General features: G+C 46.3%; 1 protein-coding gene across 3 annotated transcripts; it reads left to right on the top strand.

Moving 5' to 3' along the window:
* Positions 1–2,131: 2,131 nt before the first annotated feature.
* On the top strand, positions 2,132–16,939 carry Rgr (retinal G protein coupled receptor). Of its 3 annotated transcripts, none has more exons than XM_039094476.2 (7): positions 2,132–2,428; positions 4,205–4,361; positions 5,295–5,443; positions 8,418–8,571; positions 10,682–10,799; positions 15,497–15,610; positions 16,067–16,638. In XM_039094476.2, exons 1-7 carry the CDS (start codon positions 2,350–2,352, stop codon positions 16,196–16,198), a joined length of 903 nt encoding a protein of 300 aa, XP_038950404.1. In that variant the 5' UTR covers positions 2,132–2,349; the 3' UTR covers positions 16,199–16,638. The 3 variants fall into 3 exon arrangements, with proteins under 3 accessions (XP_038950404.1, XP_063131439.1, NP_001100769.1); NM_001107299.1 differs by having other exon boundaries at positions 2,311–2,428; positions 5,322–5,443; positions 16,067–16,939; XM_063275369.1 differs by lacking the exon at positions 15,497–15,610 and having other exon boundaries at positions 5,322–5,443.
* Positions 16,940–23,686: the final 6,747 nt, after the last annotated feature.

The following is a 23,686-nucleotide window of genomic DNA, read 5'->3' as shown; positions in this document are numbered from 1 at the left end:
TGCAGCTTGCATTTGATGGCCCAGGACTGAAGGGTTCATGAAAAGGAGTTGAGGCTTGGCACCATAAAGGGAGCCTATGAGAGGCTATTGGTGAAGTCACGTTGCAATAAAAACCCCCAGTGTGTTAGAGATGCCAGTACCATGGCATGACCACCAAGAGCAGAAGCACCAATGGAGTAGAGTCAACCAGACCCTGGAATGTTACATGGAGCAGAGCTAGAGAAGTGACCCCAGCTCGTTGGAGGAGCCCAGATCATGTTTGGGTCCCAGACATTGAAACGAGAAGCTATAATGAGGATGTTTTAGTGAAGACCTCAAGATGTTAAAGATGCCAGAGCCATGGGATACCTGACAAGAAAAGCTGCTATGAGGGAGAGGAACAAGACCAGCAGAAAGAAGTTGGTTACAGTGAACAAAGATGAAAGAAATTGGAGATCTGATGAGCACTTTGATGTCAGAAATGGAGATGCAGAGTTTGGAGTTTGCCTAGCTGGGTTGGTTTTTTTGTTTGTTTGTTTGTTTGGTCTTGTTTGTTCCAGTATTTCCTCACAATGAAGTTATAGATTGGTAATGTATATACTCTGATATATGGGGTATGTGATCTGCTTTATGATTTTGACTTTATAGGGGATTACAATTAAGTGATTGAGTGAATCTCAGAAAAGACTTTGACCTTTAGACTTTTCACATCCTTGAGAAGGCCATAGACTATGGGGAAGTTGTACTAAATGTTTTGCATGAAGCTATGGCCAGGTATAGCCCCATAGACTCATGCATTTGATCAAGCCAGGGAGTGGAATGTGGTCTGAATATGCTTGACCCAGAGAGTGGCACTATTAGGAGGTATGGACTTGTTGGAGGAAGTGTGTCACTATGGGGGTAGGCTTTGAGATCCTTCTCCTAGCCACAAGGGACAAGTCTGTGTTCAGAACAAGACGGAAACCTCTCAGCCACTCCAGTGCTATGCCTGCCTGGACTCTCCCACTAAACCTGTAAGCCAGCCCCATTAAATGTTGTCTTTTATAAGAGTTGCCTTGGTCATGGTGTCTGTTCACAGCAATGGAAACTCTAAGACAGGGCGGCAATGGGAGGTGCCAGGGCCTACATGATGAAGTACACACAGGCTTTGTTGCAGTTGTTGCCCACTACTAACTACATGGCCTTGGACTGATTTGTAACCAACTTCTCTCCAATGTCCTCATCTGAAATAGAGATGTACTGGCATCTCATCCACGGGGTTATTTTTAGGAGTCTTTGGTTGGTCATCCATTGGTGCAGTCCCTAACTTTAGTAGACACGAGCTCTTTTGCTAATAACCCTCTGGGACTTGGTTTCTCCATCTGAAAATTAGTTGTTCCATAGAGCATTCTTTTCTGTTGTGGATTTCAGCACAACCCATACAAAAGTTGTACCAAGACCTTGGTTGTAGAAGCCGAAGTTCTTAGTGGGTCATGGGGTACTTTAAAGAACGCAAGTCATTCTTTATCCTGGGAGCTATTTTATGATTGCATAGCTCAAAGGCTGTATGTGAGAGAGAAAGTGAAGCCCTAAAGTCTAAATCCGTGATGGATTTCAACCAGCATTTAACTAGGAAAGGGCATGGAGCACAAATGCCTAAGTTGAATAGACAAGCATCCAGTGGCAGCAGTGCAGAGCAGATAGCCAGCCATGGCAGACTCGGTACCAGAAGCCGAGGGTCGGGTCCTAATCAACGTTTATTTTATGACAGCAGGAGTTCACAAACTTCATCCTCCCCTGAAATGTTTGCCTGCATATGCCTATGAGCCTGTGAATGAACATACACAACACACACACACACACACACACACACACACATACACACACACACATTCAAATGTACATGAGCGCATGCACAAACACACACACACGCACACACGCACACATGCACGCATGCACACATGCACGTACATGCACATGCACAGGCAGCCTGTCAGCAGCTATGCACATACAAGAACCTGGCTACTATCCAATTCTTGGGGACAGCTGCAGCTCAAATCCTTCCTTCCACTTCCCTCCCTTAGTTATGCAACCCTTTTCCAATTCAGCTTTCACTCACACATCATTTGGATCCGAGACCTTAATCCTGCCTAGTGGGCTGAAATGAACAAGACAGAGCTCATTCCAGTTTCACAAAGGCTGCACTATCCATCTACTGAATGGATTCCTTCTATGTGCGCCAAGAGGAAGACTTAGAGAGAGTAAGAAATAAAGGAGTTCTTAATCTACCACAATAATCTCCATGTGCCAGTGACCGTTTAAAAGGAGGAACGTGAACCTGGCTTCAGAGAGTCAGAAAAGAGCTGGGTAGCTGACACCGGGAGTCCAAGGATGACAGCAACCAGGGCCCTGCCTGCTGGTTTTGGGGAACTTGAGGTGCTGGCTATAGGAATAGTCCTGCTGATGGAAGGTGAGCCAAGCAAGACCTTGGGTGAAGCAAGGACCCAGTGGTTCCCACAATACAGGCCACAACTGTGGGGTGGGCAGTAGACCAGGTATCATATCACCTTGACTGCCTCTCCTCTGTGTCTGGATCCAGGAGCCCCTGTAGGATGTACTTTCTGCAGAGGAGTCAGGAGAGAGAAGCCAGGCAGGGGTCAAAGACAAAGAGAGACACTTGGATAGGAGCCATCTGCTCAGGATGTGACTGGGTCTACGCATTTCAAACCCCCCAAGCCAAGGGACAAATTTATTCTACTCCCAAGAAAATTTTCTAGGAATCTCATATAGTAACTCAGAAGCTTCTGGAGGCAGACAACTCAGCCACCTGCTCCCTGTGGGACTTGATCAAGTAATTTCATCTCTCTCTGACTCTAAGAGCCTAGTCATTAAAAGTGGTTATCTGCAGAGATTAAGTACAATCATTACTATAAAAATCATTCTCTAAATAGACATACAAGGAATTTAAGTTCATTATCCCCCTGCCACTGCTGCCTATGTCTATTCTACCTGGACTATTCCTACCGCCAAAGGCACTTTTCCAGAAGCAGCAAATTAGGCTCAAGAGATACTTGCCTCAGGTTAGACTCTCTAAGATGCTCAGTGAGTACAGAAATGGTCCTTCCTGAAGCCAGGTTGACAGGGTGTCAGATCAGGCCCAGAGAATAATCTGTGCATTCTTTCACTCGGTGAGAACTGACAATACAGAGGACGTGACAGCCACTAGGACTATTCTGAAGATACTGGACACCATTGAGTGGGCCCCAATTCCTGAGAACTGCTGAAACTTACCCTGATTTCTGGTCCTCTAATATGCTGTGAAATTTTAATTTATGTCACTATCTATGCTTCTCTTTCTTTCTGGGACCCTTTTGCATGCACTGACCTGCACAGTTTGAAAGGAGAGATCTTTCCTTCTCCATCATTTTTCCCCTTTCTAGTGAGAGCAGGATGTTGCTGAGGCTATAACCCAAGGCCTTGTGCAAGCTAGGTAAGTTCTCTACCACTAACTTATATCCTTAGTCCTCTTTTCACTTTTTACTTTTGAGGTGGGTTATGATGTAGGCTGACTTTAGACTTGTAATCCCCCTGCCTCTTCATCTTGATCAACTTGCCCACAAGGCTCAACTCTTCAGTTTTGAAACAAGAAACCAAGGTTAAGAAAGTTCAAGAAATAGCAAGGCAGTGGCCAAGATGAAACTCGAGGTTGGGCAGAGAGGTTCTCTGCTGGAGTTTCACATTGCCTAGTGTCCTGGGTTCCTATGGGCTCTAAGTTGGATGCTCTTTTCCAGGGCTATTCCTGACATTGCCCAGCAGTCCTTGAAGAAGGCATTTTAAAATGTGAAAGAGTGGAGATTGTCCCTAGCTCTGGTACTTCCTAACTGCACGTAAAGCATGCTATTTAGCATGGGGAGAAGACTGAACGAAAGGATCCATGCACTGTACTCTTTGGGTGCTGGTACCTGCTTGCTCAGCACTAGTCAGTGACTGATTGTCACAACATGGGTCACACTGGGCTGTGTAGTCTTCTACATCTTCCTGTAGATGGCCAGTGAGTGGTGAGCAGGGAGAATCACAGGTTTAATGCCTGAGGGTCATCCCACCAGAGCCGCATTTGAAAAGCTGTACTGAGAGGTCACTGATAGGGACTCTGGAAGGTTATGGGAACTCCATTAACCCAGACCTTGCTTCTGACACCCACATGGCTCTCACCAGTCTTGATGCCAGCCCTCACCCTTCCTTTCAGCGCTCTCTGGCATCAGCCTCAATGGCCTGACCATCTTCTCTTTCTGCAAGACTCCAGATCTGCGGACTCCCAGCAACCTTCTGGTACTGAGCCTGGCACTGGCAGACACTGGGATCAGTCTGAATGCCCTTGTTGCAGCTGTATCCAGTCTCCTCCGGTACCAGCCCCTCTCTCTCCCCCTCCCCCTCCTTCTCCTCCTTCCCCTTCCCTTTCCACTTCCACGGGCTCTGGGGTCTTGCTTGGGGCTTCAGCTTGGGGTCATGGGTAAGTCTTTCTCTCTACCTATAGAAAACCATCCCAAGGTCAGAGGTTAGGCAGACTAAATTAAACTGCAATGTCTGACTATTGCCGAAGAAATAGCCAATATCTGGAATGCAGAGACTGCTCAGACATGACCGAAGAGACAGTGGGCTAGAGGGATTCAGAGTCCAAGCCCTGTATTCAGATGGTCGAGCCTCGAGTCCCTGCTCCATTATTCCAATCTTGGGGAACTTCTGTCAGTTACATATTGCAAACTAATTCGTACATGTTATTAGGTGCGTTGGTTTAATTATTTACAAAGAGCATGAACTAATACTGCCTGGTAAGCCCTAAATAAATGCTTATTAAAGCAAACAGGATTTAGTTCAGCACCTAATACCTCATGTGTACACCAGGGGTTTGTCATGTGACCTGCAAAGTTGCCTTCGGGGCCTGAAGCAGTAACCATTCTTCCTCTCTATGAACTGCCTGCTGAGACACCCACAAGGCTCGCACCAGTCCTGATGACTTGGGGGTTTAGCCTCTCACTTTGCTTTCATCTGTTATGCTACCCTGTGTACCCTGGCCTCAGTTTCCCCACCTGCAATGGAGGCATATGATCATTCAGAAAGACCCTTTGGTGCACTGGTGGTCACAAAAAGTCACTTAAACCACCGGGCCTGCATCTAGCAGATAGATCGTTTTAGCCCACTGAACTCAGCTCCAAGACCTCAGTCCCCATAGTGGGAAGACTTTGATAATACCGTCCTCCCTGCATGAGCAGGCTAATATCGAGGAAGCTTTCAGGTTCACCTGGACAGGCGTGGGAGGTGGGAAGGATGGAAGGAAGGGTCATTTTGCCCATTGTTTCCCACAGGCGCTGGCCACATGGTTCAGAGGGCTGCCGGGTTCATGGTTTCCAGGGATTTGCAACAGCACTGGCCAGCATCTGTGGCAGTGCAGCCATTGCCTGGGGACGCTATCACCACTACTGCACCCGTATGTCCTGCTGCCCCCTGCCACCTGTAGGGACACTGGAGTATATGAGGATAAGATAGGGCAGGGTGGTCAGTATTCAATTCTACCCAATGTTTTCAAACAAGAGAGTGTGGGTGAGAGGGAGGGCCCATGCATACAACATGTAGACACTCATTTTGGGAAAAGAGAGAGGGTGGACAAATTTGCAGAATGCCTTCTTTGAGAAGCTTATTAGAAAGACTGGGGGGTCTGCTTTTCCTTGGTGACTCAAAATTTCGAACTTTGTTTTTCTCTGCAAGATTATTTTAAAAAAAATAACCTCAGAGATTCATTTTTAAAATCAAATGAGATCATGGATATTGAAAATTTCCTAGTAGTCAGGTACAGGTGGGGGACAAAAGGAGAGCAAATTGTGTGTGTGTGTGTGTGTGTGTACACGCGCGTGTGCGCAGGAGCACAGGCACACAGGCACAGGTCTGGTGGTGGTGGCGTTGGGGCTGGGTGTGTGCCCATTGCGAAGCTGCACTAGGATGAATCCAGGTCTAGATTTCCCAAGTCTCACTTAAGAGTTTGTTATCGGTCTGCCACCTGCTCTATGGTTGCTTGATATTTTTGTTTGTTTCACTTTGTTTTAAGCAAGGATTTCACGAATCCCAAGCTGGCTCCAGACTCCCTAGGAGTGCTGGAACTACTGGTGTGCACTTTCCTGACTGGTTTAGGCAGTAGTAGGGATTAACCTAGTGGTTTGTGCTAGCGAGGTAAGTGGTAGACTAAGTGAGCTATGTCCCTAACCTTTGCTTGTTATTTTTCCCCAACAACTGAGAATTACTTTAGCATTTTAAAAACATTTCTTCCAATCCTATAGGTTTTGTTTTATTTTGTTAGTTTTGTTTTATAACAGAGTCTCATAGAGCTCAGGCTGGTTTTGCATTCTATATGTAGGTAGAGTGACCTTTAAGCCCTGGTCCTTCTGTCTCCATTTCTCAAAGTACTAGGTATTACAAGTGTGTATCACTGTGCCCTGCTCACTTCTCTTTAGAACTTAATTCAAGATCTGGTTATATAGCTCAATTGGTAGGGTCCTTATTTAGCATCTGCAAGGTCTCAGATCTACCCCTCAGCACCACGTAATCCGGCCTTGGTGGTGCATACCTCCAATGCCAGCACTGAGGGGAAGAGGCAGAAGGATCAGGAGCTCAAGGAGAGAGGCACACAAACATACTGTGAGGAGCTGTGTTTCAGCTGACCTACACAGGAAACCTCCAGTGTGCAGCCTAAGGTACAGTCATCGAGAAGGCAAACAACTTGACCCATGTCACACAGTAGGTAAGGCTATGACTGGCACTGAGGACGGCCAGGATGTTTCCAGAGGTTGTTGTTCCCCTTCCCAATTGACTTCCAAGTCTTCCACAGTGGATTTTGATCAGCTTGAAGGGTCCCATTGGGTCTGTGACACCCATAGTCTAACCATCAGACATCAGGAGCCTCTCTCCATTGAGAAACTCCCTTGTTCTTATTCTGAGCGATGATGTTAGCTTCTCCTGTCAATATGCCTTGGGGACACCTCTATCACTACTTTCATCCTGGCACCTGTTCCAAATATCCCCATGATCATCACAGCACACACACACACACACACACACACACACACACTCACACTCACACTCACATACACACACACTCACACTCACACTCACATACACACACACTCACACACACACACACTCACACACACACTCATACATACACACACACTCACATACACACACACTCATACTCACATACACACACACACTCATACTCACATACACACACACAGAGAGAGAGAGAGAGAGAGAGAGAGAGAGAGAGAGAGAGAGAGAGAGAAGAGTATCTTCTCTAATAGCCACAAATCTCTCTGTTGGAGTAGAGGGTGCCTTAGTGGTCCTGGGCTACTTTAGCAAACCATTAAAGAGTGATGGTTTAAACAACAGAAATTTATTTCTCTCAAGCCTGACATCAGTGTGCCAGAATGGTCTGGTCTTGGGGCAGTTCCTCTTTGCAGATGTTCACCAAGCTCTAACTTCACACGGAAGGGAGCAAACTCGTGGTTCTCATGTCTTTTCCTCTAAGAATATGAGAGTTGAGGACCACGCTGAAGGCCAGAAAGATTCATACTACAGGAGCACTAATCACACCCAGGGACCCCCTTCATGACTAATGATCCCTTTCAAATGCCATCACACTGGAAATTATAGCATCCCCACTTGGATTTGAGGACCCAGACCTAGCTTTAGTAGGGAAGCACATTATAGAAAATCCCATCTGAGGTGATGTCAAGATAGGCTAAGTATGGTGTGAGAGAAATTGTAAACCTGCTCTTTGCTGGTTCAAACCTGTCTGAGTCCTGTCCTCTGCCTTAGGGTCAAGGAAGATAAACACATAATTCACGGATAAGGACACTGGGATTGAGACGGATGTGCTGAGGCTGGGTCACTCAAGGAGGCTGTAGAGGACAGAGGGAAGAGGATAACAGCTCAGTCAGGCCGAGTCACACCCTGAAAGACTGTCAATACAGTAGCTTTTGCCATCAGCACTGAATAGAACCCAAGTCCCTGAATTCTTATAGAGTATCCTCAAAGCAGACACCTGCCTCTCAGCAAACACCTCACCTCTACCTGAACTACCGCACGTGTCTCATCCTTGCCCTTGGCTTTGCGAGACACATCTGTCTTTTGTTTTTCCTCCCTCCCTCCTCACCTCTGTCTTCTGAGGATGATTTAGGAGAGATGAGGAGACCACCACTACCCGCAATCTCATCATAGTCCTCAAAGGCATAGAGTGCCATGTTCATTATGGAGAAAACTAAGGCTCAAAGACACCCCTGACTTGCCTGAGGCACCATGTCGTTACTATTGGACTAGGGATTTGGGGACACTCTGCAGCTACAGAGTCTTTCCTTTTCCACGTGGTCAACCTAACTCTTTACAACCTACCCTTCCTCTATCTTATGCAGGTAGACAGTTGGCATGGGACACTGCCATCCCTCTGGTGCTGTTTGTGTGGCTATCATCTGCCTTCTGGGCATCCCTGCCCCTGATGGGCTGGGGCCATTATGACTACGAGCCCGTGGGGACATGCTGTACACTGGACTACTCTAGGGGTGACAGGTGAGATGGAAGCTTGAGGCTTCTTCCTCAAAGCTGACAACTCCACTGGGACAATGTTAACATTTGGGGACATCTGAGCTCTGTAGTCATGAGATTCACTCACAGACTGTCACTGAGACTGGGCAAACACCGTGAATGTTACATAAACGACAACTCCAATTCAAGCATCCAAAGGAGTGAGTCATTTGCCTGTACCACTCAAAACTATCATGGAGCCCCACTACTCTTTGGCCTTCTTCAGCATAAAGAGTTGTCTTGGCTTGGAATTCATTGATTTTGAGAGGCATCCATGCCCTTAGATTAACAGATCCAAAGCATGGAAGGGCTTTGCATTGGTGGGGACCTCTCAGCATGGTGATCAATCTCTGAGCATCCATGACAAGGTAGAACTGAATTCTGCAGTCTCCACATCCATGGAGTTTTCTTCTATTACCACAGCATCATCTCCCACAGCTCTGGGAGAAAAGAGCTTAGAGACTTCATCAGGGATCTTTTGAGGATGGGTCACATGGCTTCTAGTGCCATGCCTCCCACCTCTCCCTCTTCTTGTTTCCTTCACAGTCACATCACATTCATGTTTTACAGACGATAATGACTCATGGAGCATTTGCCCATGATATAGACTTCTCAGGTAAAAGCTGAAGAGCACCACCCAACAAGGCTCCTCTGACCGCCCTTTCTCCCATTCCTCCTCAATGAAGAACAGAATCTTAGTGAATAGGCTCCCCTTCATGAAATCAGGATTTGCTTTTTGCTGATTCCTACTTATTTCTGGTCATCCTTCTGTCTCCTCGAGGCCTAAACTGAGATCCCAGGTTCTTTTGTGGCCTTTTTAATGGGTTTTCCATTGTTGATAGTTTGAGACATGATCTCACACAGCAGCTCAGGCTGGCCTGGAATTCACTATAAAGCCCCACCTGGCAGTGTTCTGTGGCAATCCTCCTGCTTTGGCCTCCCAGGTGTGAGTCATCAATTTCTTAGTGACACAGTATTCAGTCTCTTTGTCATCCAAATATTGTTTTCAAATCCTTATGTCAAGGAAGAGATTCCCTTCGATAATCTTTTCTCTTTCTTGGTCCACTGTTTCCTACAGGTTTGGCGAATCTCTCTCTGTCTCTCTGTCTCTGTCTCTGTCTCTCTCTCTCTTTCTGTCTCTCTCTCTCTGTCTCTCTCTCTGTGTTTCTCTCTTTCTCTGTCTCTCTCTTTCTCTGTCTCTCTCTCTGTCTCTGTCTCTCTCTGTCTCTCTCTCACTTGCTCTCTCTGTCTCTCTGTCTCTGTCTCTCCCTCCCTCTCTCTCTGTGTCTGTCTCCGTGTCTGTCTCTCTCTCTCTGTCTCTCTCTCTCTCTGTCTCTCTCTCTCTCTCTGTCTCTCTCTCTCTCTGTCTCTCTCTGTCTCTCTCTCTCTGACTATTTAGACGCACCAGCTTCCAATGACGGCATGGTGACTTTTAACCTATTTATTCTAGTTCATGATTGACACATGGCCCATTATCTCTTACTCACTCCCGATATGTCCAACTTCCTCCATGTCTGGCTGGTGAATCCTGCACTTCTCATTTTTTTTCCGTCGTACCTATCTCTGCCTGGAAGTCTTACCTTTTCTCTTCTGCCTCAGCTATAGGCTGTCAGCTCTTTATTAAACCAATCAGAAGGTGATGGAGAAGAATGTTTACAAAATACTCAGGCATGTGATGATCCAATAAAAACAACAGTACCAAAGTCTACCTGTGCTCCACTCTCTGCCAGTACAGAAATCAATATTTGAATAATACAAAGATAACCTTTACACAGAGCATAGAAAGATTATCCCAACATTTTCCAAATTGAAGAATCCCATCGTCCATGCTTGGCTAACAAAACGAGACAGCAAGGCTGAGCATTGGAGCTTGACAAAATGCCTCCTCATCTCAGCTCCTGGCTCCCAAACACAAACTTTGGAAGATCCATGGCCCCTGACTGCTGGGGAGAGTTCATTTGGGTACTGGAGCATCTACATTTTGAGTGCTTGTCTCAGACGGGATGCTACCTCTAACAGTCTAGCACAGATGCTGGTGCGCCTGGGTTGTTGGCACTCTAGAGCTGACCTCCATTTTTCTATCCTGTCCCTGTAGAAACTTCATCAGTTTTCTCTTCACCATGGCCTTTTTCAACTTCCTTGTACCCCTGTTCATCACACACACTTCATACCGGTTCATGGAGCAGAAACTCTCCAGGAGTGGTCATCTCCAGGTAAGAAGTCAGCTCCTACAGCAGAGGGAACCTCTTGGTCCTCTCCGAGACTCTGGAAACATGCATAACGTGGCAGAAGTCGGTGTTTTCGGTGTTTGTAACAATCATAGAAAAAAATCAGCTTGCATTTAGGGCTAGAAAATACTTTCCTGTTGCTTGCATTCCCAAAGCTCAGGGAGCAAGGCCATAAGAGGACAGATTTACACAAACCCTGCAATCCCGAGATCCAGGCGTTTCCCATACGTCATACACGCTGTTCCATTCCACTCTTCCTAGATTCAGGGCTAAACTGCAGGACTCTTCAAATGGTGCTTTTTAAATTGCTTTAAGATGTTTAATTTAATCACAGTCACAGGCTATTACCCACAATGAAAAACCACACCTGCAAGCACATTTGTTCAAGAAAAAAAATCATGCTTTAAAATAAGACCTGCTGGCCATTTCAGAATTTCTATATTAAAATTCCCTTGCCAGAGGTTTTCATTTAATTTTGCTACCTAAAAAATTAACAAATGAGTCGTAACAAGCCACAAAAGGGTTTTTGTGTGTGTGTGTGTGTGTGTGTGTGTGTGTGTGAAAGCAAATATTGATATTATAGGTGTTGTGTGTATTTTCACTTAATCTTTGTGAATCTTTTCTGACATATAAAAGCTTTATGACTCCCATATCTTGGACCGGGTTGCAACACAGGGAAAGGAGCTAAAAGAGTCACCAAATGCCACACACTTAGTAATAGCAGAGATCGATACAAACCCAGATTTAGGGCTCTTCAACAAAGTGCTCAAATTTAGTGCATAAAAATATCCTCATTATTAAGACAATCTGCCACTTCAAGTTATTAGAAGATACCATTATAAACTAATGTCATCTGTGGATCTAGCTAAGAGGCTGAGGGCGCGGAGGTACAAGAATCCTGGATCCTATCTTGGAGGCTGGAGTATCACCTCCCCCTTCTCTTCCTCATTGCTCATTTCCACATTAAAAGTATTTTTATTAAAAATTATTTGAGAATTTCATACAGTGTATTTTTATGCAATCCCCTCTCCTCCCTTTAACTCCTCTCAGGTCCACCCCCACTTCCTTAATCCACAGCTTCATACCCCCCTCTTTTTTTTTTTAAAGAATTAACCCACCAGCCCTACTGTGCGCTGCCCACATAGTCATACACGTGGGACCATTCCCTGGGGCATGGTTAGCAAAGGGGAGGCCGCACCTGTGCAAGCTATCAACCAAGTAAAGCTTCCCGGTTAGGGGTGGAGCTCAGGAACCTCTTCACATGCTAGGTGCTGCCTGGCCTAATCTTGTGCAGACAGCCTCAGCTGCTGTGACCTCCTGAGTGCAGCAGTGTCATGTGGGGAAGACATGACACTTTTTGACCCCTGGTTGTGACAGTCTGTGCTCCATCTTTCTGTTTCTGGAGCGCTCTCTCTCTCTCTCTCTCTCTCTCTCTCTCTCTGTGTGTGTGTGTGTGTGTGTGTGTGTGTATCTGTCTGTCTGTCTGTCTGTCTGTCTGTCTGTGGGTGATATAGGATATAAATGTCCCATCTGTGGCTGGATACTCCATTAACATGTATTCTCTGCACTTCAACCAATTACAAATTTCTGTGTTAACTGTCATGCATTGCAGAGCACGCACGCACACACACACACACACACACACACACACAGAGAGAGAGAGAAAGAGAGAGAGAGAGAGAGAGAGAGAGAGAGAGAGAGAGAGAAGAGAGAGAGAAATTTAGGGAGCAGTTTGATACTATGTATGTTTAGCAGAATAATACTTGCGGGTTAGCCTGTGGGGCCTAGGTGTTCCACAGTCATGGGTTACAGTACCAGGCATGTATTTCCTCCTATGCAACTTGGCCTGAAATCCAATCAGAACTCGAATGGTTACCCCTATAACTTTTGTGCTGCTCTCACACCCCTGGGTATATCTTGCCATGCCTGAAATGATTGTAATCACAGGGTTCGCAGCTAAGTAAGACTGTTAATAACATTTGTCGTAGCTGCCTACATAGCACTTTTGAGTTTGCCAGCGTGGGACAGTGTCTTAGTCAATACTAACTTCATATCCTTACGTGCTGTGATGAACATGTGTGGTGTCTTCAGAAATTGGGTCTTTCTGTCAAGTTCTTGTGAGCGACCAAGAGCAATAGCAATGGCCTGTGTTGTTTGGGAGAGTCTCCAGGACACCTATGACCAAATACTCATGGGCAGTGCTTACCCCTGGGATATTCACACCTGGAACTGGGCCTTTCATTTCTCAACCTACGGCATCTGGGGAGGAGCATAATCCCCAATGTTGGTTAACTGCAGGTAAAGTCTCTTATCTGAGTGAAGTTTATAAAAATGGTGGATTTCCATTTGGTTTGTTCACACATCTTTTTGTTACTAACCCCTCCTCCACTGTACCGACAAACCTCTCCCCGCTTGCCTCCCTCCCTGTTTTCTCCCCTTTCCATTTACCTCATTGCTATTCTGTTCTAGCCCTCTTCCTTAAATCTCGCTGTTTTCCCACTAATGTCCCTTTCTTAGACTCTAGAGTCCTTGCCTTCATCTCGCAATAACTTCTTTTTAGAGAGAAATTTTTTAGCAGAGTACCCTAGAGTCGATAGGTCTTCCAAATTCTTCACACAAATAGAAAGATTTGAGGGTAAGATTTGCATGAGTGAGCCTATGTGATCTTGTCTTTCTGGCTCTGGATCTTACTCAGTGTACTTGCCAGTTCTACCCTCTGACCTATAAATTTCATGATTTCATCTTGCTTCGCAGATAAATAAAATTCCATTGTCTATTACTATCCGTTCTCATTATCCGTTCATCTGTGGACAGACTTCAAGACCTTTTCCACTTCCTAGTGATTGTGACTAGTACAGCTCTGAACATGGATGAGTATGGGTCTCTGTAGTAGACAACAGGGTCCTTTGGGTAGATACGTAAGAGTGATATTATTGGGTCATACGGTTAGATCTAGTTCAAGTTCTCTGAGGAGGAAGAAACACACTGATTTCACAGTGGCTGCATCAATCTTTGCTTCTCCAACAATGCATGCGATGACAACCCCAAAACAAAATTATTGGGCTGGAGAGATGGCTCAGTGGTTAAGAGCACCGACTGCTCTTCCAGAGGTCCTGAGTTCAAATCCTAGCAACCACATGGTGGCTCACAACCATCTGTCATGAGATCTGATCTTCTGGTGTGTCTGAAGACAGCTACAGTGCACTCACATACATAAAATAAATAAATCTTTAAAAAAACAAAATTATTTGGAGGTAAAAGAGGGTTGATCAGTGTGAGTTTAAGAGCATCCTAGTTTGCACAGGCGAGCACGCACATAAAGATGAGAGAAGAAGTTGCCAGAATCAGTTGTCCCCTTCCGCCATGTGAGTCCTAGGGTTTGGAGTGAGGTTGTTAGGTTTGGATGTAAGCATTTATCTACCCAGCCATTTCACTGGCCCTCCCCACCCCAACTTTTCTCTGTACACATGAAGTCTTCATATTCACTGGGGATTCCATCAACCAGAAGGCCACCACCATGATTTTCTCACCTTTCTGGTTGATTCTGAGCCATCAGCTCTGTTAGCATCAGAATTGGTCACTATCCACTGGCCCAAGGACCTGAACCAAGATGGGAAGCCTCTGGAGGTGGCACTGTCTACAACTGAGGTACTAGTTCCCCACTACCCTCAGCTGCTCCCTGGAAGGCCCTCCATCAATCTTAAATACATATATCGCTCCAGAAGAGGGGAAATTCACAAGGAAGAAAATGTTTCCTGATTCACAGTTGAAGAGCTGTGGGGGAGAGGCTCACATGCCTGCGGAGACCAGAAGTCCATGTTCAGTGCTTTCTCTGTCACTCTCCAATTTAGTTTCTGAGAAGGAGTCTGTCCCTGAACCTGGAGCTTGCTGCTTGGCTTGCCGGGATAAGCAGTGAGCGCCATGTATATTCCTTCTTGTCTCTGCCCCGCCTCCCGCCGCCTCTGCCCCTCCAGTGCTGGGATTGCAGGCACGAGCCTCCACATCTACCTTTACGTGTGGGAGATGCTAACTTATTCCTGATGCTTGTGTAGCACTAATTTCATTCAGCGAGCAGTGTTCCGAGCATCACTGCTCAATGTATTTTAAAAATCCAACATGGAAGGAAGTGTGTCCTCATGCAATTGAATCTCCTTTGTCAAAGAGATATTTCGCATTTACATCCTCATGCCTCAGAGTATGTGAAAAGTGACACCATTCAAATTCACCCTGAAATTAGGTATCCAGTTGTTAGTATTCTTGTGGATCAAGGACAAACTTTAGCACTAACCTTTCCTGCCTGCCCACTCCCTATTCATGTCTGATATGGTGAAAAAATTTGAGCCCAGACAGACTGATCTCCCACGTGGCTGCAGCTAATGATAGTGAGATCATTCTAAGCCTGAGGGGAGCTCAGAACTGGGCACCTCAAGACCTGGAAGGAAGCCCACCCTAGTCCCTACCTACAGGCAACTCAGTCTATTTTAGAGACAAGGAAACTGAGGTCGAGTAAGCTTAACTGACAGGCATAAGGCTGTTTAGCCTTTCAAGGTAAAGAGCTAGTGTGATGCCCAGATCTTCTGCTTCAATCCTTCCTGAGAGCATAGTCTGTACTAGGACCCTTGCCTCGGCATGGTTTTGGCCTATGGAGTGACTTGATGCTTCTTCTGATGTTTTCTCCTTAGGTGAATACTACTCTTCCAGGCAGGATGCTGCTGCTGGGCTGGGGCCCCTATGCCCTCCTGTACCTATATGCCGCTGTCGCAGATGTGAGCTTCATCTCTCCCAAACTACAGATGGTACAGATTCTTCCAAAGCCCAAGGAATCCTGTACATCTTCACATCTGTATCTCTGTATCACTCTCTCAGGCTTTCTGCTACCACGATCACTTAGTCTTTCTTTCTTCCTCCTCTCATCTTCTTTCCTCTAAATATTCATAAGGTACAGAAAATGTTTTGGTTTCACTCCATACTGGGGCATATTGAGATGACAGCTAGATACAGAGCATGTGCTGTGAGGCGAGGGTCTGAAATCGACACCCAGATTCAGAACAGGTATGTTCTGATGTAGTAGCGGGGGGGGGGGGGTTCTGTGACATTCTATGATTCATGAACATCCACCAGGACAGGCCAATGAATCAAGCTGAAGACCAATGAGTGGCAGTTCCATGGGGAAAGAGCAAAAAGTCATGAGTGGGACTGGGAGAAAAATAGAGGCTTCAAAGCATCTTTCATGGGCTTTTCCACCACAACAGGTGCCTGCCCTCATTGCGAAAACCATGCCCACAATCAACGCCATCAACTATGCGTTGCGCAGCGAGATGGTCTGTAGAGGAACCTGGCAGTGCCGATCTGCACAAAAGAGCAAGCAGGACCGAACCCAGTGAAATTCTTCAAGGGGCTGATCACAGTCAAGCCTACCTCTTCAAGCCTGGGCTAAGGATGCCCCAGGTCAGGAAGATGCTGCCGTATACTTCCCAGCCGCCCCAGAAACCATGCTAGAGACTACTTCCCCACCAGCCTTAAGATCCCTGTTGAGTGTAAACTTAGGCTGGACCCAAGAATTCAGATAATAGGTTCAGTGAAAGGAGTGTTGGTCACAGCCCTCTACACACAGTCTAAGGGGCTATGGGAAAGTAACTCTCTCCAACACCATCTATCTAAACCCTAGAGTAAAGAAGACATTGTGGACTAGCAACGGTATGGTTGAACAGGTTCACATATACTCAGCAAGCACATCAAACACTCACTGAAACAGATGCCGATATGAGCCTTGGCCATGTCCTATGTGAATCCAGTTTTACAATAAAAGGAGAAAGCCCTGGGATTTGTTTTTGGAAGTCTGAGGCAGTTGTCTTTCAAATAGCATGTACTAAATTGTAAAGGCACTGGTGACTTAGACTGCCCCTTGCTCTACGTCCCTTGTTGTAAGACAAGATGACAGAAATGATGATTTGACCCTACAGATTGGACCAGAACATGCAGGTTAGGGGCTCCCTGAGTCAGCCAATAGCACCAGCATTCAAAATGAGCCCTTGGTTATATGAAATTGGGATTAGATTGCTTTTAAATGTTAATTCATTGTTAGTATTTAAAAATTAAAGCAGTTATTTAACGTTCCAGATGTCAGAAGCTGTGGAGCCACAACTCGGTTTCCTCTCCACAGTGACAGTCTGTAGAGATCAGGGTGACTGTGCCCTTTGCCCAGAACATATATGGCCCTGTTCAGTTCGTGTGTTCCCCGCAGAGCTCATATGCCTCTGGGTTGGGGACACTAATGGGGGGTCCCAGTCACCTTTACATGTGCATCTGCATGTTCTATAGAGTCAGCAATTTAGGATCATGATGTAACGGGCGCCTAGTCCTGTGTGAGACCTGCCGTCCTAGAGGAAAGTAGAGGAGTGGAGGCCATATTGAAAGTCTAATGGTGGAGGAGCCAGAAGTCCCGGGCACTGTGAAAGACAGACAGCACATCCTATGAACAAAGAGCCTGCATGGGCAAGTTCCTGGGGATATGCAAACAGGATGACACGTGGCCATAGTGTAGGGCCCACACGCAATGCTTGACTTAGGTTCTGGATAGAGAGTGAAGCAAGGAAATCTTGATGTCTAAACTGACTTGTATGTGGGTAGAGCAGATGGCCAGGAAAGATGTGAGGTGCAGGCCTAAGATGCTGACCTGACCCCTGAGTAACCTTGATGGGGGCACTTCCTCTCTTCCACCATTCCAGACATTGAGCTAAGGAGGGATGGGGGAGCACTGTGATAAATGAGGGGGAAGAGACTTCCGAAAGAAAGAAAGGGTTGAAGACAGGCAAAGCCAGACGACAAGTATCAAGGGCGAGTGGTTATCAGCTTTGTCCAAATCTCTGGATTCTAATGAGATGGAAAACCGGCCAAGGAATCAGAATCCTTGTCCATTCTCGTTAGAGACATGGGAAGAAGGCAGGTTGGCCAGGCTGTGACCAGGAATATTTTGAGTGTCGCCCTCTTCAGCTTCTTGGAAGAAGAGAACTGTGGCTCAGGTTGGAGATGATAAGAAGGGACAGAAGCCCTCCCAACAAAAGCCCATACAAAGCCTTTCATTTCAGAGTCCCCAGTCTGCCCCCACTCTCAAATGCCCCTGGGAGAACTTTAGAGTGTCTCATCACCTTCGCAAACCCTCAGGATCTTGAGTGCACATAGGAAGGGCTTCTCTGCCCTGCTTCCCGTTCATCTTTAGTACTCCTACCTTTCCCTGCCATGGAGTAACTCAGCTGTCTCTGGGTTAAGAGAGACCAAGGAAGGATGTGGTTGGATAATGCTTGAGGTCCATCTAACAGTAGGACTTTGGTACAGCCCCTAAGCTTGGATAGAAATCAGAAGTCTACCATTCCCTGCACTTAGACAGGCTTGGCTGAAGTTAGGCAACAGCTCCCAAATATCTGGAGCTTCCTCAGGCTCAGTTTCTTCTGTCCTGCTTTCCCATTCCTTCGAGCACCATGGCTCCTACATTGAGTCTGCACCACTCTTAGCGTCCAAAGAACACATGCAAAGGGAGAGGTTATCTGCCCTTTTAGAGTGTTCATTTCCTGGCCTGTAAGTTAGGTGGGCCTGTAGGTCAGACAGGTCTGTAGGTCAGTAGGCCTGTCAGTCAGGTAGGCCTGTAGGTCAGGTCTCTCCACCTCTCTCCCTCAAATGCCTGTGAAGTGATTGATGCCATTCCTGGGGCTTCCTAGATCTCTTTCCTCCATCACTCCCATGTGCTCTCAATGTCATTTATCAGTACAGTGTCCTGTTCCCCACATACACAAAAACAGCAAGTTTGGAAAGGCATACCAGCAAGGTCTCTAGGTTCATGCTACCCATCACTGGCTTCGCCATGCTCTGTGAAAGTTTCTGAACCCTCAGAAACCTGGGGCCTCATCACATCAAGGAGAATGGGGGCAAAGGGAGAAGTTTCACAGCCTGAGAAGTCAGGGAAGAAGAGTGAGGACCAGAGACCTTGTGCTGGAGTCTTAGCTACAGAACTCAAGGGTCCAAGGAGAGTAAACCAAGGACTGAGGCTATCACTGGTTTCCCAGGGAGACTTCCTGAATTTCCCTTCCAATCCCATTGGCTTCAGCACACTTTGCTTCACTGAAAGACAGGGATAACTTACAGAACTCTGGAATGCACTCAGAAAAAGCCACCAGGAAGCAGGCCAACTGCAGGAACCAGGCAAGCACCAGGTACCAGAACAACACGGCAAGCAGCACTTCCTTCGTTGATGCCAGCATCCACTTAGTGCTTGTAATCTGGTCTCTGTCTTTAGCTCCTGTTCCTCCTCCTTGCCTCCCCCTCTCCCCTCTACACACACACACACACACACACACACACACACACACACACACATACACACACTCAATAGCTGTTGTGTGTCTGTCATGGTGGCAAGAGCCTGTGCCAGAGTCAGTCCAGTCACCTCAGAAAGATGGCTGTTACACTCTACAGTGACATTTTACAAGTGAAAAAAATGAGGACACAATGGTTCAGAAATCAAAGTAGAAATTCCTGAACAATATGTACGTGCAAACTAGACATAATAAAAGGGCCTGAAAAGACAATGCAGGAGTTTCACTCAACCCGTGTCAGTCCTTACCCTAAAACTGAACCATTTTTCTCACTCCATATGAAGTAAGTATGGACTCCGAGATTCACAGTCCCTCGGTTCAACTCTGTGTTTCAACAGAGTGTGCTGTCACTTCCAGTCCCATTCTGGACTAAAAAGAAAATTTTGAAGTTTAGCCCAAGAACCTAAATGCCGCGATGATTTCTGAATTTTCCCTTAAGAGTTAGTTCAGCTACAGAAAGGCTCCATTTATGCAAGCCTGAGCCACAGCCTATCTCTGCTGCCCCCTTGGGGATGGAGAACACTCTGCCCTTGTTTTCTGTCTTCTTGATCTTAGTGGATACTGAGAAGGTCACGAGATTCTGGACCATCAAAGTCTCTTCCTCAATCAAACTGTTTGCTATGGGCTCGGTTATCTCCTCCCAACATCAAAACAAAACAAAAATCAAACAATAACAAGAAAAAACCCCACACCCTACCCTGGAATAAAGTCTCCACAGAAGTGAGTTAAATGACAGTGTCGCCCTAACATCACAAAATGGCACCTTTATAAGAAGGGGCAGCACAGAGCCAGGCCTCTAGCTGCTTGGCCCTCCGGTGCATGCAGCAAGGAAGGACCCAGTGAGCACAGAGAGCGGCTGCCGGCTGCACTCCCAGAGTGCAGGCCTCACTAGACACCAATGTCAGCAGAAATGTGAGATCAGATTCTGGGATTAGGACCACTGGAAGAGGTGTGTGTGTGTGCTATGTAAGCCTCGAGAGCCTATGGTGTGTGTGTGTGTGTGTGTGTGTGTGTGCGCGCGTGTGTGCTGTGTATGCTATTTGAGCCTTGAGCCTCTGGTGTGTGTGTGCTGTGTGAGCCTTGAGCCTATAGTGTGTGTGTGTGTGTGTGCTGTGTATGCTATTTGAGCCTTGAGCCTCTGGTGTGTGTGTGCTGTGTGAGCCTTGAGCCTATGGTGTGTGTGTGTGGGGGGGTGTGAGTGTATGCTATTTGAGCCTTGAGCCTCTGGTGTGTGTGTGCTGTGTGAGCCTTGAGCCTAGGGTGTGTGTGTGCTGTGTGTCCTGTGTGAGCCTTGAGCCTATGGGACTTGGTTATAATATCACTAGCAAGTGAAGAGCTTTTGGTCAAAGCTCATATAAAAAGATGAATAGCAGAAGAGAATGAGAGCTTAGAATGGGTTACCTGGAATGTCCAGGGCCACTCGTACAGAATTCCAGCTTAAATAATATCGTTTTATCTTAAAATGTGAGAGCCAGGCATGGTGTCACACATATTTTTTTCCAAAATATGTGTGTATACATATATATGTCTTTATCTCAAGATGTGTGTGTGTGAAAATTAGGCCATCTTCCTTACTACTGAATTATACACGAATGTGTGTGTGTGTATGTTTGTGTGTGTGTGTGTGTGTGTGTGTGTGTGTGTGTGTGTGTACACACTTAAGGTCAGGCCTCAAAATATACATTTAAAATAAGAGATATAAAATGTGCTTTCTAAGATCGTTTCAGTTCTAAGAGCCATTGTTTAACTAAAAAACAGTAGAAGAATATCCCCAACTCATCTTATCTTTCTATCAAACATTGCTCTCCCTGCCTTGCCAAAGAGATATGAGCTATAGTCTGTCAGAAACCAGCAAGCAAGCTTTCGGCCTAATTTTTACATAACACACACACACACACACACACACACACACACACACACACACACACCTTGAGACAAGGTTTCATGTAGCCCAGGTCTTGAATGGCAGTCAAGGGTGACCTTGAACTTCTGATGCTTTTGCCCCTGTAACCAGTTTATGCTGCACTGGGGATCAATCCCACGGACGCAGGCTTGCTAGGTTAAGTCTCTATGGACTGAGCTACACTCTCGGCTGTCTGATATATTCTGGTTGTGAGAAATCGAGTTGTTTTGTTTTGTTTTCCCAGTTAGAAGGATTCTTGGTCAGTTTGTTCAAATATAAGTTCACTCTCCGTGAACAAACGCCTGGTTCCCATTTTCTATCCCGGCAAACACAGATACTATTAGTCTTTTAGCCAATAAAAGAGAGAGAGAGAGAGAGAGAGAGAGAGAGAGAGAGAGAGAGAGAGAGAGAGGGAGGGAGGGAGGGAGAGAGAGAGAGAGAGAGAGAGAGAGAGAGAGAGAGAGAGAGAGAGAGAGAGAGAGAGAGAGAGAGAGAGAGAGAGAGAGAAGCAAAGCTTTTGGGTAGCTTCATGGGTAGGTGAAGATGTGCAGTGCCTGCCTGCTGCCACAAGGTGGCAGTGCTCTCTCATCTTGGGCCACCTGCCTGGTGGTGCCTTTCGGGAAAAGCCTATGAAGTACCAGACCAGGCTTTTCTCTGGGCTTTCTTTTGTCTGTTCTAAGTACTGAAGCCTGTAGCCTGCCTATTCCTCATTGCATAATCATAAGATCCAATTTCTCTCCCTGAAAGAAACGAAGTTATATGTACATTGTCTGAAGCGATTGCAGACAGCCCCCATACAGTCCCCTTTTCTCTGCCTTCAAAACCATCACGGGAACGTCTAGTTGGATGTGAAACTTTATAGCCCTCCCACACAGGACAGGGGTGTGGCTAGGTCATTCGAGGTCTGGTCTTTGTCTAACTTGGATGTTAGGATAGACCCCAGGGTCTGGCTTTGGAATCTCATGTAAAAAGAAAAGGAAAAACAAAAACAAACCCCCCAAAACCGGTGATGGCATAACTGTATGCTGAGATTACATGTGACCAAACACAAAATGTGAACTACTGAGTGCTGGTTGGAGGGTGCTCCTGAAGAAGCAGCTTGTGCACATGCGCACTGTGTGCCATTTATTAAGGGTTAACAATGTTTCCGAAGAAACCAGAGCTGGGAAACTTCTGGATGAAAACCAAAGACACAGCCCCTGAGCCTCCCTCTCCTGTCAGTCATGGTCACTGGTTGCTTCTTTCTCAAGCTGTTCCTTGGCTCCGATGCCACACACCTGTTCTTCTCTCTGCCCAACAAACTCTTGTAACAATGGCCTCCGTTGTCTCTGTGGGTTGTATCTTTTGCTCAGCTGCTCTTTCCCTGGCAGCTGTTGGGCATCAGTGACAGCTTCGTCCCTCTAGGTAGGAGGCGGTGTGACAGCTTGGAAAGCACGTAGAATCCAGTCAGGAAGGCATGGGCAAGAATCCAAGTTTTTCCATTTAGTCAATGTGACAGTCTGGTTACCCAGGCACTCCAGGCTTCTTTTAGCCCCTTGTGTAAAAGCCTTTGAGACACCCAGTTTTAGATAATTAGTTTAGTAAAAATTCTCCCATCCTCCATATCTGATGTTTGCTTGAGTGGGTTACCCTCCACTGTCTCTGGATGACGTCTGACCTCCATCCTTGTCTAAGTCGGTGATACAATTTAGGTCTTGGATACCCACTAAAGACTCATGTTTAAGAGCAGGTCAGAAGCCTGTGTTGTCATTAGGGGATGGGTAGGAAATTTAAGAGTAGGGACCTAATAGGAAAGTTTGCCCATAAGGTAGATAACAGCTTTACTCAACCACATGTCCCCCAGCATGATGGCTCTCTGGCATGGGCCCTAATGTACCCATGGGCTAAAACCTGCAGAACTCTGAGCCATCACAAAGTTGATTGCCTCAGGTATTGTTACAGTAACAGACAACTGCCAGCATCCACTCCTACCCCTGGTGCAGCTCTTGGTCATTTTCTACCCACTGACCACCTCCTTCACTATAAACGCCCCCTCGCCCATGCTGTTTTATGTTGACCCCATCCCTCTTCCCACTGAATATCTTGGCCATGGTACCTATTCCTAAAGGAACCATCCTAGATAGCATCTTTCCTAACCGCACTCTTAAGAAGAATTATAGAATAATTTCCCTTTAACAAATGTAGGATGAAGTTCGAGAGGACCTGTACCACATGCACAAGAGTGGACTCCTTAAAGCAGTGCTTAGGCCACAGTGGGTACTTAGTGCATGCTAGCTTTTCTTTTCTCCATCCAGTCCTTCTCTGACACCATCCTATGCTGCCCTCTGAATCACGGGCTGCTCTCGCAGAGTAGGCAAGAGAGTTATGGCAGCTGAGTGTCAGCCATAAGCAACAACCCTCTCATCTAAAACTCATTTAACTTCCATTAAATCCTCAAAGCTTAACCCTCCCTTGGTCTGCACATTTCAATTTTGGGGGGTCTGGAAACTCAAAAAGCAATCTTTAGGCCAGACTCAAACTCACCCCGGGGGACAGAAACACAGACTCTCTGGCCCACCCACATCTCCGAAATCTGATTGGAATTTTAATGAACACAGTCA

This window comes from Rattus norvegicus, chromosome 16 (genome assembly GCF_036323735.1).
Source record: "Rattus norvegicus strain BN/NHsdMcwi chromosome 16, GRCr8, whole genome shotgun sequence".
Classification (NCBI taxonomy): domain Eukaryota; kingdom Metazoa; phylum Chordata; class Mammalia; order Rodentia; family Muridae; genus Rattus; species Rattus norvegicus.
This window is presented reverse-complemented; position numbering and strand designations above follow the sequence as displayed.